Here is a 14,398-nt window from a genome sequence, read left to right on the forward strand (position 1 = left end):
TATTGATGCCTCTAGGGCCTTCGACCGCATTAATCATGAAAAGTTATTCTTAAAACTGACACAGAGAGGGGTCCCTAGTTTCCTAGTCAGAATCTTGGTGTTCTGGTATGCTCACCAGACAATGAGGGTAAAATGGGGGAAGTCAATATCTGCTCCTTTTCATGTGACCAATGGTGTCCGTCAAGGAGGAATAATTTCTCCATTCCTTTTTAATGTTTATATGAATGATTTATCATTGATGTTAAATGCATGTGGGACAGGGTGTAGAGTTGGTGACTCGTTAATTAATCACCTGATGTATGCAGATGATTTGGTCATCTTTAGTCCATATAGTGCTGGGCTACAACAGCTACTGAGGATATGCTCACAGTATGGCCTTGATTTTAATATAAAATACAACGCTAAAAAGAGTAAGGTCATGATTGTCCGAAGTAGGGAAGACAGATTATCTACCTTTCCTGACTTCTACCTGGCTGGCACTGCCCTTAGTGTGTGCAGTGAGATTACTTATTTGGGACATATTATCTCCAATGACCTAACAGATGACAAAGACATCTATAGGCAGCGGCGTAAGCTGTATGCCCAAGCAAACATGCTGTGCCGCAAATTTAGCATGTGCTCAGTACCTGTGAAGATCTCACTGTTTAGAATAGATCCTTCTGTACACCACTGTATACTGCCCACCTTTGGAGTCGCTTCAGGCAAGGCAGCTTCAGGCGCCTTACAGTGGCCTATAATGACTGCATGAGGCTGCTGCTGAGAGCTCCAAGAAGCTCCAGTGCAAGCCAGATGTTTGTTAGTGTTGGGGTACCCACCTGTGCTGCTGTGCTACGCAACCTTATGTATAGGTTTATGTGTAGAGCATCGGAGTCAGTAAATGACATAATCGCTGTCATAACAGACCCCACACGAAGCTCTGTCAGGTTCACCTCTAGATTGTGGAACCATTGGCGCACATGTCTGTATGTCAGAAACTGAACAATGTGAGCTATTTGCATTATTTTTATTTATTTTATTTTATTTTCTGTTTTTACTGTGTGGTGTTGTTTTCTTGTGATATGGATCCTCCTGGGTCTGAAATAAAGATTGAATTGAATTGAATAAAAGTACAACAGTTTTGGCATCAACATAATACTTTAAGTACCAAAAGTAAAATGTACTCATTATGCAGAATGTCCCATTTTCACAAGTTTTCAATATGCATAAAAAATCATTTGAAAATAGCCGATCTACAAGCTCACAACGTGTCGCAGCGCGACACGTTGTGAGCTTGTAGATCGGCTATTTTCAGAGTGCAACACCCGAGCACAACCAACTATCAAATGACTTGTCTTTTAGTTCTACTGGATCTCTTCTCTACTAGGTCCCTCACTAACATTTTAGTCTAGTTTTTATTTGCTGACAACATTGTCAATATATTTAGTCTTAGTTCTAGTCATCGTAGCTTAGTTTTTATTTTGTTTTTAATTAACACTGGACCCCATACCGCTCTCTTCAGAACGAAGGGATTTGTATTGTATTGGACAGGGAAATTTCCAGCTTTGTAGTGTGAACAGAATTTGGGACAATAATACCAGGCCAGCCCCATCATGGCCCTATATATGTGGAGCTTAGCAGGAAGTAGGCCATAGTGTTCCATTGATATACTTTAAGGTTAGTAATGCTACTACAGCCTGTCGCTGACTACCGTACTGGTTCTCAACGTACGGTCTGTGGACCACCAGTGGTCCAAATGCAAAGTCTCCACGCCTATCTGTCCAGAGGTAACCAAGATTAGCTGTTCAGAGACGAACACACAGACGGACACACAGATAGACACACGGACAGAAGTGAAAACATAGTGTCCGGCCTTCGGCTGTCTGGCCTGGTGGAGACAGGTGTATTATGGGAAACGTAGTAAATGAACCAAACAAAAGGGGTCTTACAACTAATGCCACCATTTAGCCCAAGATATGTACGGCTATATGGTCATGTGCATATATGGGACAGACCGACTTCAAACACAGCGTGCGCAGTGGCAAGGACTCGAGGGACAAGGACTGACAGACAGAAACAGACATTTCCACACATGGCATATGTGGGCAATTGGCGGCCGGGGGCCACATTGCGGTCCACAGGTTAATACCCGAATACAGATATATTATTGTGATTATTCAGCTGTTACAATTCCAAACATGCAAAAATGTCCCGCTTTAATTACTTCAGTCTATATTAGTAGTATTACAATTCTATTGTCTTTTTTATGTCCAATGCATTTGTATTTAAGTTCATAAAGTTAACATAAGTATAACTAAATGCATTTGAAATGAAATAAAAAATGATACTTTTTGAGATTCCAATTCAAAAACAGCAAAAGAATAAATCTGGATTTGCAAATATAGCAAATAATTAGCAAATATATATAAAATAGCTAAAATAGCAGATCTACAAGCTCAAAACGTGTCGCAGTGCGACACATTTTGAGCTTGTAGATCTGCTATTTTTTCTACTTTTGTGTGACATAGAATGGCTTAGTACGGCATTAATTTAGGAGAAAAAGTTTTAAAAAATAAAGAGGTTTCTGCCCGACTGTACAGTATGAGCAGTGTGGTCCTCTGGAGTGAGTGTGGAAATATAGTGGCCCTCTCCGTCATCAACGTTGGCCACCGCTGATATATGGGCACAAAATGGACACAGACAGACGGTACAACGGGTACAAAGCCCCCCCAACACTATGACTCAGACATATAGCGGCCCGAACCGCGCGACGCATACTGAGCTTGTAGATCGGCTAGAAATTGTTGACGAATGTTGGGGTTCAAGTGGTTCGAAACGAATGAAAATTGACAAGGTGAAAAAACGAAACAAAACTAAAAAGAATCTAACATTCTAAACTATATTAACCTTATACCGGGCAGCGCAGCAGTTTTTCCTATCAGACACTTTGCAGAAGTGATTCATATATGTTTGCGTCATTTGCGGTATATTTCTGCATCAGGGAGTATTTTAGTATCATAACATCCGTTGTGTTCAACATGTCATCCTCACAGCAGAGAGGAACACGTTGCTCCTGCCTTCCTTATTGGATTCATTAGTGTGTGCTGTGTGCTCTACGTTGCTTTAGGAACATAGACACACACACATTTCCCAGTGATGGAAGAAGTACTCACATGTTTTACCTCAAGTAAAGGTATCAATACCGCAATGTAGATTTGCTCTGTTACAAGTAGTCCTGCATTCAAAACGTCCTTGAGTAAAAGTATAAAAGTATCAGCATCGAAATATACTCGTTGTGCAGAATGTCCCATTTCAGAAGTTCAAAATGTATTAGAAAAACATTTTGAAAATAGCCGATCTACAAGCTCATGATGCGTCGCATCATGAGCTTGTAGATTGGCTATTTTCAAATGACCGAAATATATATATATAGGGTTTAAGTGGTTAGTGTAGGTTTTGCAATAACAATAAAAATCTACAAAGTAACTAGTAGCGGAGTAAAAGTACAATATTTGCCTCTGAGATTTAGTGGGTAGAAGTAAAAGTACTGAACATTGTAAATACTCCAGTAAAGTAAAAATACCTCAACATTTTACTTAAGTACAGTACTTGAGTAAATATGCTTAGTTACTTTACACAACTGGATTCATTAGTGATGCCGTGTGCGTTGCTTTGGGAACATACACACACACACTTCCTCATGTTGTTACAGTAGAGCTTTTTAAATGGAATTTTAAATGAATTTGGTGGTTTGACACAGACCATAGCGCCCTGGGGACTCTCCATAGTAACTCTAGCCAGCAGTAGTATCCATATTGCAAGATCCGCTTTTAATGCTAAACACTTTATTTCGTTAAGACATCCCCATGAACTCTCTTTCCGTACTTCACAAACATGTTCCCGTGTATGATAACTGTAGGCCTACATGTTCACAATATACTGCAGAGAGTATTACAGTACATTACAGTCATTTATCAGACGCTTTTATCCAAAGCGACTTACAATAAGTGCATTCAACATAGGTAGGGAACTAAACTACTAATCACCAGAAGCATTAAGTGCAATCTCTGCTAAAACAAGCAACTAAGAGTATACCTTGTAGTGATGCGCGGGTTGACCCGTAACCCGCGGGACCCGCGGGTCAACCCGCGGCGCGGGTGGGTCAAGTCAGAATTTCTGAGAAAATGATGCGGGCTGAGGGTGAGCGGGTCACGCGCTCTCACACGCAAAAAAAATAAAAATAATAACATGCTCTTGTTTTGTCTTTATTCCTAATAAGAATAAGAATAATAACAATAAAACAGTTTGAATACACTTGGGGATTATTTTCTAACCATAATTTTACAGAATTTAACAAAAATCGCGGGTCGCGGGGCGGGTTGAGCCATAGATTTATATATGGGTTCGCGGGGCGGGTTGAGGCGGGTTGCGTTCCGTGGCGGGGCGGGGCGGGGCGGGTCATGAAAAAACCCGACCCGCGCATCACTAATACCTAGCGCTAAGGTAAAAGTGCAATATATCAGCTACCTACTTTCTTAAACAGATGAGACAAAATAGGAAAATCAAATGAGCAAGAGCTAAAACAAACAAGTGTATGGAATAAACAAGCTCCAATAAAACAATACAACAAGAGTTCGTACAACTAGTTAACAACGAGTAGGCAAGGCAAAGAGGAAGGGTAGTGTTTCCTGAAGAGGTGGGTTCTCAGCCTGCGGCGAAAGATGGGCAGTGACTCTGCTGTCCTGACATCCGTGGGGAGTTTATTCCACCACCAGTATAATATGGATTTAAATCAGATACAGATTACAGTAGATGGATTTAGTGCAGTTAGACTTAGAACTGTAGATTCACTCCCATTTTTCCGCAGTAATCTGAAGACTCACCTCTTCAGACTCCACCTTAGTGTCCTTGAAGTGAAAAAGTTTGAAGAGAAAAAAACTCTCAGCTTATGTAACTTTTGTTAAACACACCGTCCTAAAGTCTTTATGTAACACTAAACCACTATTACTACTACGGAGACTATGACTGTTGCTAGGCAGCATTGCCATCTGTGTTCTTCACCCATTCAATCTGGGAACGCATCCCAGATAGCAAAATATGGGTGAATCAACGTTGAAAAATAGGCGGCCATAACGGTTGAATCAACGTTCGATCTCAACGTTGAAACTGTACTGAATTTGCAACCCTAATCTTTGTTGATTCAACGTTTGTGTTTCAACCACTAACTAACACTATATCATCGTTGATTCAACCATCATCCAAATGGTATTCTGCACGCTGATTTTATGTTGAATCAACGTTATGAATCAATATTGATTCAACCATCATCTAAATGGTATTCTGCATGCTGATTTTAGTTGATTTTATGTTGAATCAACGTTATGAATCAATATTGATTCAACCATCATCTAAATGGTAATCTGCATGCACATTTTAGTTGATTTAATGTTGAATCAACATTAGGAATCAACATTGATTCAACCATCATCTAAATGGTAATCTGCATGCACATTTTAGTTGATTTTATGTTGAATCAACATCAGGAATCGAACACTGATTTAATTTATAAATTGATTATACTGAATCATGTTAGGAATCAATATTGATCCTGATCATCCAACAACCTAATGGTAATCTGCATGTACATTTTAAATTATGTGTATGCTGATATACTGTAAGGCTACATCTTGTTCAAAATTACCTTACATTTCCCAAAATGTGAAAATATAAAAATAAAGACAGACAATATGATTTGAATCTTCACATTTATTGAACCAAGGCATTTAGACCTGCTTTGAACTGCTTTAAGCATTGTTTTTATGATTTAACAGATGAAATACATAACATATAGAAGATTGTAGATCTGCTATTTATGAAAGAAATCGTGAAAATGTCTGCAAGCATTTGGATATTTTGTAAGTGAATATATGCCACATGAGCACTTTACACCTATATAAAAATGCTATTTGAAAATAATTGATCTGCAAATTTAAATTACAAACCAAACCACCATTATTTACAAGCGATTCCACAAAAACAATACCCAACATGGCTTATAATGACCAAACGTGTACTAACTTTGCAGACTAAACCAACGGTCTGACAAAACACACTGACAAGTGCTCTAGTAATACAAATGGCGTAATTAATAAAGCCTAACGGGCCATCCACACCAAGCACTATATGTACACATTTTTAATTTATTTTATAGAATTTAGAGTAGCCAATGATTGTGAACCTCTTTTCGTCCACAAAGTCATTATGCTAATTCATTCCTCACACATTTCTGTGTTGCTACTGCAATTGTAGCCTAGTAGCCCCTCCATCCTTCTCCTCCTGTTCAACACAACTAAAGACGAACAGTATCTGTGTTGATGATGACAATATGAGTGATTTGCTGGAACTCTGGAAGACATGAGCAACTGCCCACTGAAATGATCATGTCTGCACTGTATTTAAACTAAATAATTCTACAACGATAGGATTGACAAAAGTGATATGCTTAGTGTGGACAGCCCCATTACAGTTTGAAAGAGTACATTATTTCACACATGAACAAGTGAACACTTGTCAATTTCAAAAAAGTGCCTTACTTTTACTTAATGGTATTACATTCAAAGTCTTAATAATTTGCAGCTCTAAAGTACTTAAAATGAATAAAAGTGGCTTCATTTAGAACTCCTATCACTTTACAACATTTTCTCATGCATGAGAAAAATAAAATGCATGCATTTTAGTCTACTGTCACAAAGGAGGGCTGAGGACAACCTGCCTACCAGTTATCCACTATACAATCTTTCTAAAATGACAGGAGGTTTTTAAGACTTTGCAGTTTGGGGGGTAGTTTTTTCCTTTCCCAAGCCAAGCATCACTCTTTGAATAAAGTTCAATATGTTCTTCATATCATTAGGGTACTTCAAATTGAGTGCATACGTCAGGCTAGACAGCAGGCACGGTGCTTGAGGGAGGTTATGGAAATTATCCATCACAATACCTCCTTCAAGGATGATGGCTGTTGACACTGGCTGAAGGTCGACACCATCTGAGGGAGGTGAATCTTCACTGCTCACAGTCAGCAATCCGACCGATACCTCTGACCAGGCGTCTTCACTTTCGCTGTCACAATCCTGTACAGAACCAAACAAAAACAACATTACAACAGGGAAATGTTGACACTTCACACACATCTGCATTGAGAAGTTTTATCAACATTGGTTGGCCTACTGTTTTTGACAGTATATTACTCATGGTAAACAGCACAGTAAAATATGTATCTGAAAACATTTTAGGCTAGAAATAAGCAACTTGGTAACAAACATTCTGCATAGTGGCCATCTCTCTCTCCCTTGAGCAACGTGTGAGTGCAGGCTACAAACACTGCACACCATGTGAGTGAGATTCCACCGTGCTATAGCCTGAAGGGATTGAACCTTCTGATTGGTTTGCAAGGCCGTTTCAGACTGAAACTTCAAAATAAAATTAACGAAAATGTAATTGCACTGGACCTTTAAGGTGTAACTATGAGAACTTACCAAGACAGTGATGTAGAAACTGCTGTGGTCATCTCCAAGCAGAAGAAGGAGGCCTCGGAGAACAAGCCTACCCAGCGCGGTCACGTCGGGTTTCTACAAGTGGATAATGAACAAATAAAGTTCAAGATCTGACCATCACAAGTTACAGTACAGTTACAGCATGAAACACCACAATATATGTTTGATGAACAGTCGCAGAGAACAGTTGCTGATTGGAGATGTGATTTAAAAATAGTACAATCCACAGCATTTAGTTATCAACAACGATCAATAGTTAGCAATACTTTAACACTCTGTAATACAGCCGGGAAGCATAAGTACTATTTGGGGTAATAGGTTGTACATAAACTTAGTCATGATAATTACAAATATAAGAAGCATGTTGTAGACTTACCCATCAATTTGCTGCACAATTCCGGATAATTTATCTCTAATGGCACCTTTCTTGGACTTTAAGATAGTGACCAATTGTGGTGTATAGCGATCCAGAGCATCAAAGAAGTCTGTCTCTAGGTGTGTGGTGGCGATCCTGTTAAACTCAGCATAAGCCTACAACACAGCAAACCACAGAACAAAATACAGTGACTAAATACATTTGAAAAAGTGTGTAAATTAGGAAAACATTTGGTTAATTGTCATACAAATAATTATGATCAACAATGTAACCGTTTTGGCATTAAACATTGGACGAATTACATTTCGGTTCCGACTTTTAGGCTTTGTAAACAAAAAAGAAATGACTGACAATGACCGGGGCCAATAATACCATTATGTACTATGGCCAGAACAGGCCAGGCATTTAAAAATGTTGAAAAATAGTGAGAGTAGCCGACCTACATGTTCACAACACATCACTTTGCGAGATGTTGCGAGCTTGTAGATCTGCTATTTTCACTATTCTTCAATAGATAAATGTATACAGATGAACGCTTTTTCTCATAACTGTGATCAGACAATTACCTATATTAAAATTGGCTTACAGGAGATCCCCCATGCCACGCTCATGTCACCATGAGTCAGCCATAACAGGGCAGGGGTCTTCAACAGGGGGTCTGGGACTCCTAGGGGGTCTTCAGAGTTGCTACAGGGGGTCGGCCAAATCTCTGTGATAAGATCATTGTTTCTTTATACAAACCACTTGAACAATAGCATCCCTATTCTACGGACAACTTTAGCCGAAAATGGCCGATCTACAAGCTCACAACGCCTCGCAGCGCGAGGCGTTGCGAGCTTGTAGATCGGCTATTTTCGGCAAAGAGGGGGAAAAAGAGCAGACCAAGTACAGAGTGAAAGTTTACTAAGTATTGACGGTTTAAGTCGTTAAATGTCTGACAATACACATTAACATGAATCCAACATCTATGATAAGCTTTAATCTGCAACACAATTTTATGTAATATATAGTGGGGGTCCCTTCTTCATCTCTTTCTCAGTTAGGGGGTCCTTGGCCTGAAAAGGTTGAAGACCCCTGATATAAGGAGTTCCAAATGCAGCTACGCCCAATTATGGAGTGTCTAACCTCAATGTGTCATCATGGAATCAGCAAACAAATTAGTCAGCTCCATATATACACCTCTTGTGTAATGGTCTCCATCACCTTACATCCTGGGTTCCAAACTGCATACAGCACCAGACATTCCTCTAAAGCATATTTTCATATGTCGCCCTGATAGTTCAATTGGACAGTTAATTCCCAACTAAACTTATGTTGCTCTGTTATTCGTGGGTAAAAAGGTGCTAACCTGTTCCCGGATGTCCTTGTAGACAGATGAAGATGGGCACAGTGCGTGTTGGCAGGAAGGTAGCGGAGGGGATTCTGGTCAGGGCCCAGGCTGACTCAAACTGCATGTGTTGTGCACCTATACAAACACAGAGGAGTGATTTTACACCAATGTCACATGGTCAGAATACAAGTTTTATCTGAACACCAAGTGCTCAGTCACAGGCTGACCCGGTCAGAGAATGCTTTTCATGTCAGCTGATAGAAAACCACCCAGATATCATTATGTGAAACCCCAAAGTTGTGCCGAGGGTAACCGCCTTGGGGTCTAAGCGCTCTGCCCTTCAGAATCTCTATGACCAGAGGACAGTGAAGAAAGCAGGAAAGAATCCAAGAGACCCAACTCATAACCTCAGCACCTGCTAAGAAACATAGTTACAGTTCATTATTGTTTATTTAACCATTATGTTAAATGAAACCCCCACCTGAAGTGTGCAGTTCTTCCTCTTGAGGAATCCCACAAATCAAATTCTCCACACCAGGTGGAGAGATTAGGAGATCGAAGGATTGGGTCTACACAGAAGAGAACATAACATTATATAAACAATTGTAAAATGAGAAAATTAAAATAAAATCACTTATGAGTCTACTTATAAGAGTGTATGCAAGCAGTAGGGTATTGTAGATAAGCTATTTGATAAACACATCATTGTGTGACAACAGTTTGAGAAAAAAGGAGTGGACCAAGTAGAACCCTGTGGACTCCTGTCTACAAAGTATATATTGTAGGGTCTAGGTGGTTAAACATAAACTTGTAGTGCATTGCAGAGTATCAGTCAAATAGAGTATCATTCAAATAGGCAAAACTGCAATAGCAAAATAATGTATTACCATGCCAGGATTGTCTACAAGCCTAGGGAACTATACGCCAATATTTCCGGTAGGCCTTTAGTTCCATTGCTGCGAATCCACTTGCCTCCATGTAGAGATGTTTGATTCATGTAGTCCTCAACCTGGGACACTGGACACCTATTGACCTTCATCCATTCAACCATTTCAATAAGTTTTTCAGGAGGCACATCAGATTCTGTTGAATGATAAGTACAGATTCATTATAGCTGATTTCAAGTATTTGAGGTTCTGGCCTACTTGGAGTGTGTGAAAAGTCGCCAATCGGTCCAGCGGTGCCTGAGACTAGTTTTTAGAAGATGATGGACAGAAGAGTCATGGGACCGCAAATATAATCCCTTGCATCTGTCCAATCTAGCCTGGTGGGGATAATTAACATTGGTTATTAGTATTACCTGGTGTACTAGGGACGGTCTGTTCCTCTGGTTCTTGGTGGTGTGGTCGTTTCAGCCTTCTCATGCGCTTCCTGGTGTTCCTCAATCGCTCCTCCAGGAAGTCTGTAGCAGGTTTTTTTCCCCGGCCAGGTGTGTACCAAGCTGCCTGTAAAAGAGACAATTAGGTTCAGCTTAAATTTGCCTGGCGTAAACCATGAAGATGGTTACATGGGATTTTAAGGAGCAATCCAAAAATGTGCGTGTGACTGTGCACTAGGAAAAACTTTGAGCACATTTCTTTTAGGTGTGTGTGTGTGTATGAGGTGTGTGTGTGTGTATGGAGTGTTCTCCTTTTTGTGTTGATTGATTGATGACTTACATAGCCACTGCCAACTGTAGTACCATCCAAATTAAGGCAAGGGCTTTCTTGGTGACGGCCTGTTAAATAGATGGTAGAAGTTTGTCAAAGAACGATGAAATGAGACAGTAATCATTGTTACAAATATATGACGATTCAAATCCCTGAATTGAACACTGAATGGTTATGCGCTTTTTAAGTGCATTCGATTCTGTGTCATTTTTAGATTTGACCTAAAAAGCATTATTTTACACTTTGGCTACTCAAAAACAGCAGATATACAAGCTCATAGCGTGGCACCGAGTGCTGCGCTACGAGCTTGTAGATCTGTTATTTTAGAAAAATCTTGAAAATGTGTGCAAATCTTTGAATTTTTATCGAACATTTGTAACTCAAATCTTTGTTTCTGGGGGTCCCTAGAACAAAATATTTTGAGATGAGGGTCTGTGGCCAAATACATATACATTTTGGGGTCCTTGACATGAAAAAGTTTGAGAACCACTGACATAATAGCACAAGTTAAAAACAAATACATTTAGAAGACATTTTGTAGAATCGGCCTCAGGTCTTAATGGGTTAATTGAAGGTGTGTGATAACCAGTTCTTTTGATGAACTTGGCAAAGTGTTTCACAATGCATACTGATTAATGAACTCATGTTATACAAATGAAATCAGTGGTTCTCAAACATGTTCATGTCAAGGACCCCCTAATTAGTATGTACTTGGCTAAGGACTCAAGATTTACAAAAGTGTTTCAAAAATATTCCACAAATGTTGTTTATACTGTTTTTTAATAGCTGATCTACACCCTCACAACGCATCACCATGCACTGTGAGCTTGTGGATCTGCCATTTTCAAATAGGCAATTTATAGGGTTTAAGTGGTTAAACTGAGTTTCATGCTATATAATCTCATTTAGCTGGGAACCACATGGAAACCCCCCAATGACCCCTGAGGGTCCCTGGAGCCCACTTTGATGATAAACATTACCTGCTTTTGTTAGCTACTGTCTGCAAAACAAAACTTAAGTTAAAAAACGGATTACCAAATTTGTCTTTTTTTTTTTTTTTTTGTTACAACCCATACATAAACGTTCAGATTTCAAATATAAAGCACTTAGCCCAGGGCCAAGGATGTTACAATTTGAATCGGGAGGGTCTAAGTATCCGTACCTCCTGTATTGTTCAATAAAAGTAATTTTAATCCGATCGGTGGCCATTTTCTCCGAGTTTTCTGTATGCTTTAAACTACGCGACCGTCGGTTGGGAGGTGTATTACATTATACACATGCATTACAACTATGAGAAAATGGCCACCGATCGGATTAAAATATATTTTATTCAACAATACGGAAGATGCGGGTACTTAGACACACCCGATTAAAATTGTAACATTCGTGGCCGTGGGGTAAGCACTTTATAGTTGAAGTATGAATATTTATGTTGATGTACGGGTTGAAAGTGCAAAAAACAGGTTGAAATTCCGGCTATGAGGCTCGTGAAAGGACGAGCGTCGTGTGAACCATGGCTAAAACTCGGTCGTGCACGGTTACATGAACGTGTTAGTTCATGTAACCGTGTACGACCGTGTTTGGATAACATTTTAATTCCATAAACTAATTAAACTTACCTGTTATCTAGTACAGTAAACACGAAAGCACCCCGGTTTGAAAAAGAAATCTCTCAGCCAACAGCCGTTTCCTCTGCCTTCCGGTGTGATTTCAAAACTAACAAGCTCCGCCTTCAGTGTTGCCATATCCGCTTATTATAAGCGACTTTGGGCTTCTTTTTCTGTGAAGTTTTTTGGGCTTGCTTCCTTACTGTCGTTTAAACCAGTGGTGGTTCTCAAACATTTTCATGTCAAGGACCCCCAGATTAATATGTAGGCTATTATCCAATCAACGGACCCCCATCTGAACACATGTTATGCCAGGGGGGACCCCCAATACAAGATTCGTATTAAAATGTTTCAAAAATATTCCTAATTTTTCACATTTTCTTCCAGATAAGAGTTTTGTTTTAAAATAGCAGATCTACAAGCTCACAGCGCGTCGCATCGCAACCCGTTGTGAGCTTGTAGATTGGCTATTTTCAATTAGTCATAGTTGCTTCTTTTGGGCTAATTTCCATAGACCTGGTTGCTTATTTCTATCGCAAAATCTGGCAACACTGTCCGCCTTGTGCATGAAGGATGTCTGCGGTTCTCAACCTGTGGGTCGAGACCCTGACAATTTAAGTAATAATTTTAATACCTTAGAAAATAAATGAAAACAAATCAAAGAAAAAGACTGTAATACAAGTAATCAACAAACTATACTATAAACTGGTCAAACATTGGCCAAATTGTCAAATAATATAAGAAAGAGAGAAAAAAAGAAAATAGCCGATCTGCAATAAGAAGTTATAGATTTTTGAAATAGTTCAAAGTTTAGCTTTTCTCACATTTTTCTAAAATATTTTGTTTTAATTAAAAAACATGTTTTCAGACTCAGAAGAGGACGCTGAATTGAATGGGCTAGGTTTTGATTTTGTATGACCCTTAAAAAGTGGCTTAAACAAGCGTTAAAGTTTCATAAACTTGAAGCTTTTTTCACAAACATATTATTATGATCATTATTTTATTTTGACCCTTCAACCCTCTTATTTAGATGATTTAGAGTTGAATGGTAGGTTAAACAATAGTCTAGAATTGTTTAATAAGAAGTTAAAGATTTTTGAAATAGTTCAAAGTCTAGCTTTTCTCACATTTTTTTAAAATATTTTATTTTTAAATTAAAAAAAACTTTTTCAGACTTAGAAAAGGACGCTGAATCGAATGGGATAGGTCTCGATTTTCTATGACCTTGGGAAATACAAAAGCTCACCAAAAAGATTGGACGTTGACTTTTGAATAAAAAACAGATTTTGTTGAGCACAAAATCTGGAACTAATCGCTCCAGATATTTTTTAAAAATCTAAAACTTCTCTCCATCCATATTGAGAGTAAGCCAGATTTTTTGGCACCAGCCTTGATTTTTTTAGACACTGATAAAGCTCAAAGTTCAGCGAAAAGACTGCAAAGGTCAACCCTCGTTACATTTTTAGAAATTGTATTTTTCTTCGATACTCTGGCTTTAGACTAATGTGATGACGCTGATTCCAAATATGTAAGTTATATTTTTCTCGGAAAACAGGAAGTGCCTCAAAAGGCCACTTTCTGGTTGGTTTTAGGGTGTTCCAGGCCCGTGATAACCCCGATATATTTTTTTTCCAAATCTACATGTAAAATAATGCTAAAATTTGAAATCATCAAACCCTCATATCAAATCATGATTTAATTATCCCTTAATTGGCTATGGTTACGGCTTCGCTATCTCGCTCAATATCTCGAATACGATAAGGACTTAGGGTCCACTTTTTGGATATGTTGTAGAGCTGGCTGAGACGCACGTGTGGATGTCTTGTTTGTCCCAGTACGGCACATTTTTTTTTCTGACTTTGTCCTTTGGTATGGTCTTAAGGTTTAAGACTCTATGTGCCTTCCGATAG

General features: G+C 39.0%; 2 protein-coding genes across 8 annotated transcripts in view; both read right to left on the reverse strand.

Annotated features, from left to right (window-relative positions):
- Positions 1-14,398, reverse strand: part of rap1gap2a (RAP1 GTPase activating protein 2a) — a 224,941-nt gene that overhangs the window by 115,615 nt on the left and 94,928 nt on the right. The gene's annotated exons all lie outside the window — the stretch shown is intronic.
- On the reverse strand, positions 7,521-13,250 carry LOC311050936 (uncharacterized protein). Of its 3 annotated transcripts, none has more exons than XM_084065209.1 (9): positions 12,501-13,250; positions 10,891-10,949; positions 10,533-10,677; positions 10,205-10,315; positions 9,714-9,801; positions 9,251-9,367; positions 8,489-8,611; positions 7,903-8,057; positions 7,521-7,601 (listed from the first exon to the last, which is right to left on the reverse strand). In XM_084065209.1, the coding sequence occupies exons 4-8, from the start codon at positions 10,208-10,210 to the stop codon at positions 8,047-8,049; spliced, it is 345 nt and encodes a 114-aa protein (XP_083921335.1). In that variant the 5' UTR covers positions 10,211-10,315; positions 10,533-10,677; positions 10,891-10,949; positions 12,501-13,250; the 3' UTR covers positions 7,521-7,601; positions 7,903-8,046. The 3 variants fall into 3 exon arrangements, with proteins under 3 accessions (XP_083921335.1, XP_083921336.1, XP_083921337.1); XM_084065210.1 differs by having other exon boundaries at positions 10,120-10,315; XM_084065211.1 differs by lacking the exon at positions 8,489-8,611.

The sequence above is a fragment of the Gymnoscopelus microlampas genome, assembly GCF_963454915.1.
Source record: "Gymnoscopelus microlampas genome assembly, chromosome: 8".
NCBI lineage: Eukaryota > Metazoa > Chordata > Actinopteri > Myctophiformes > Myctophidae > Gymnoscopelus > Gymnoscopelus microlampas.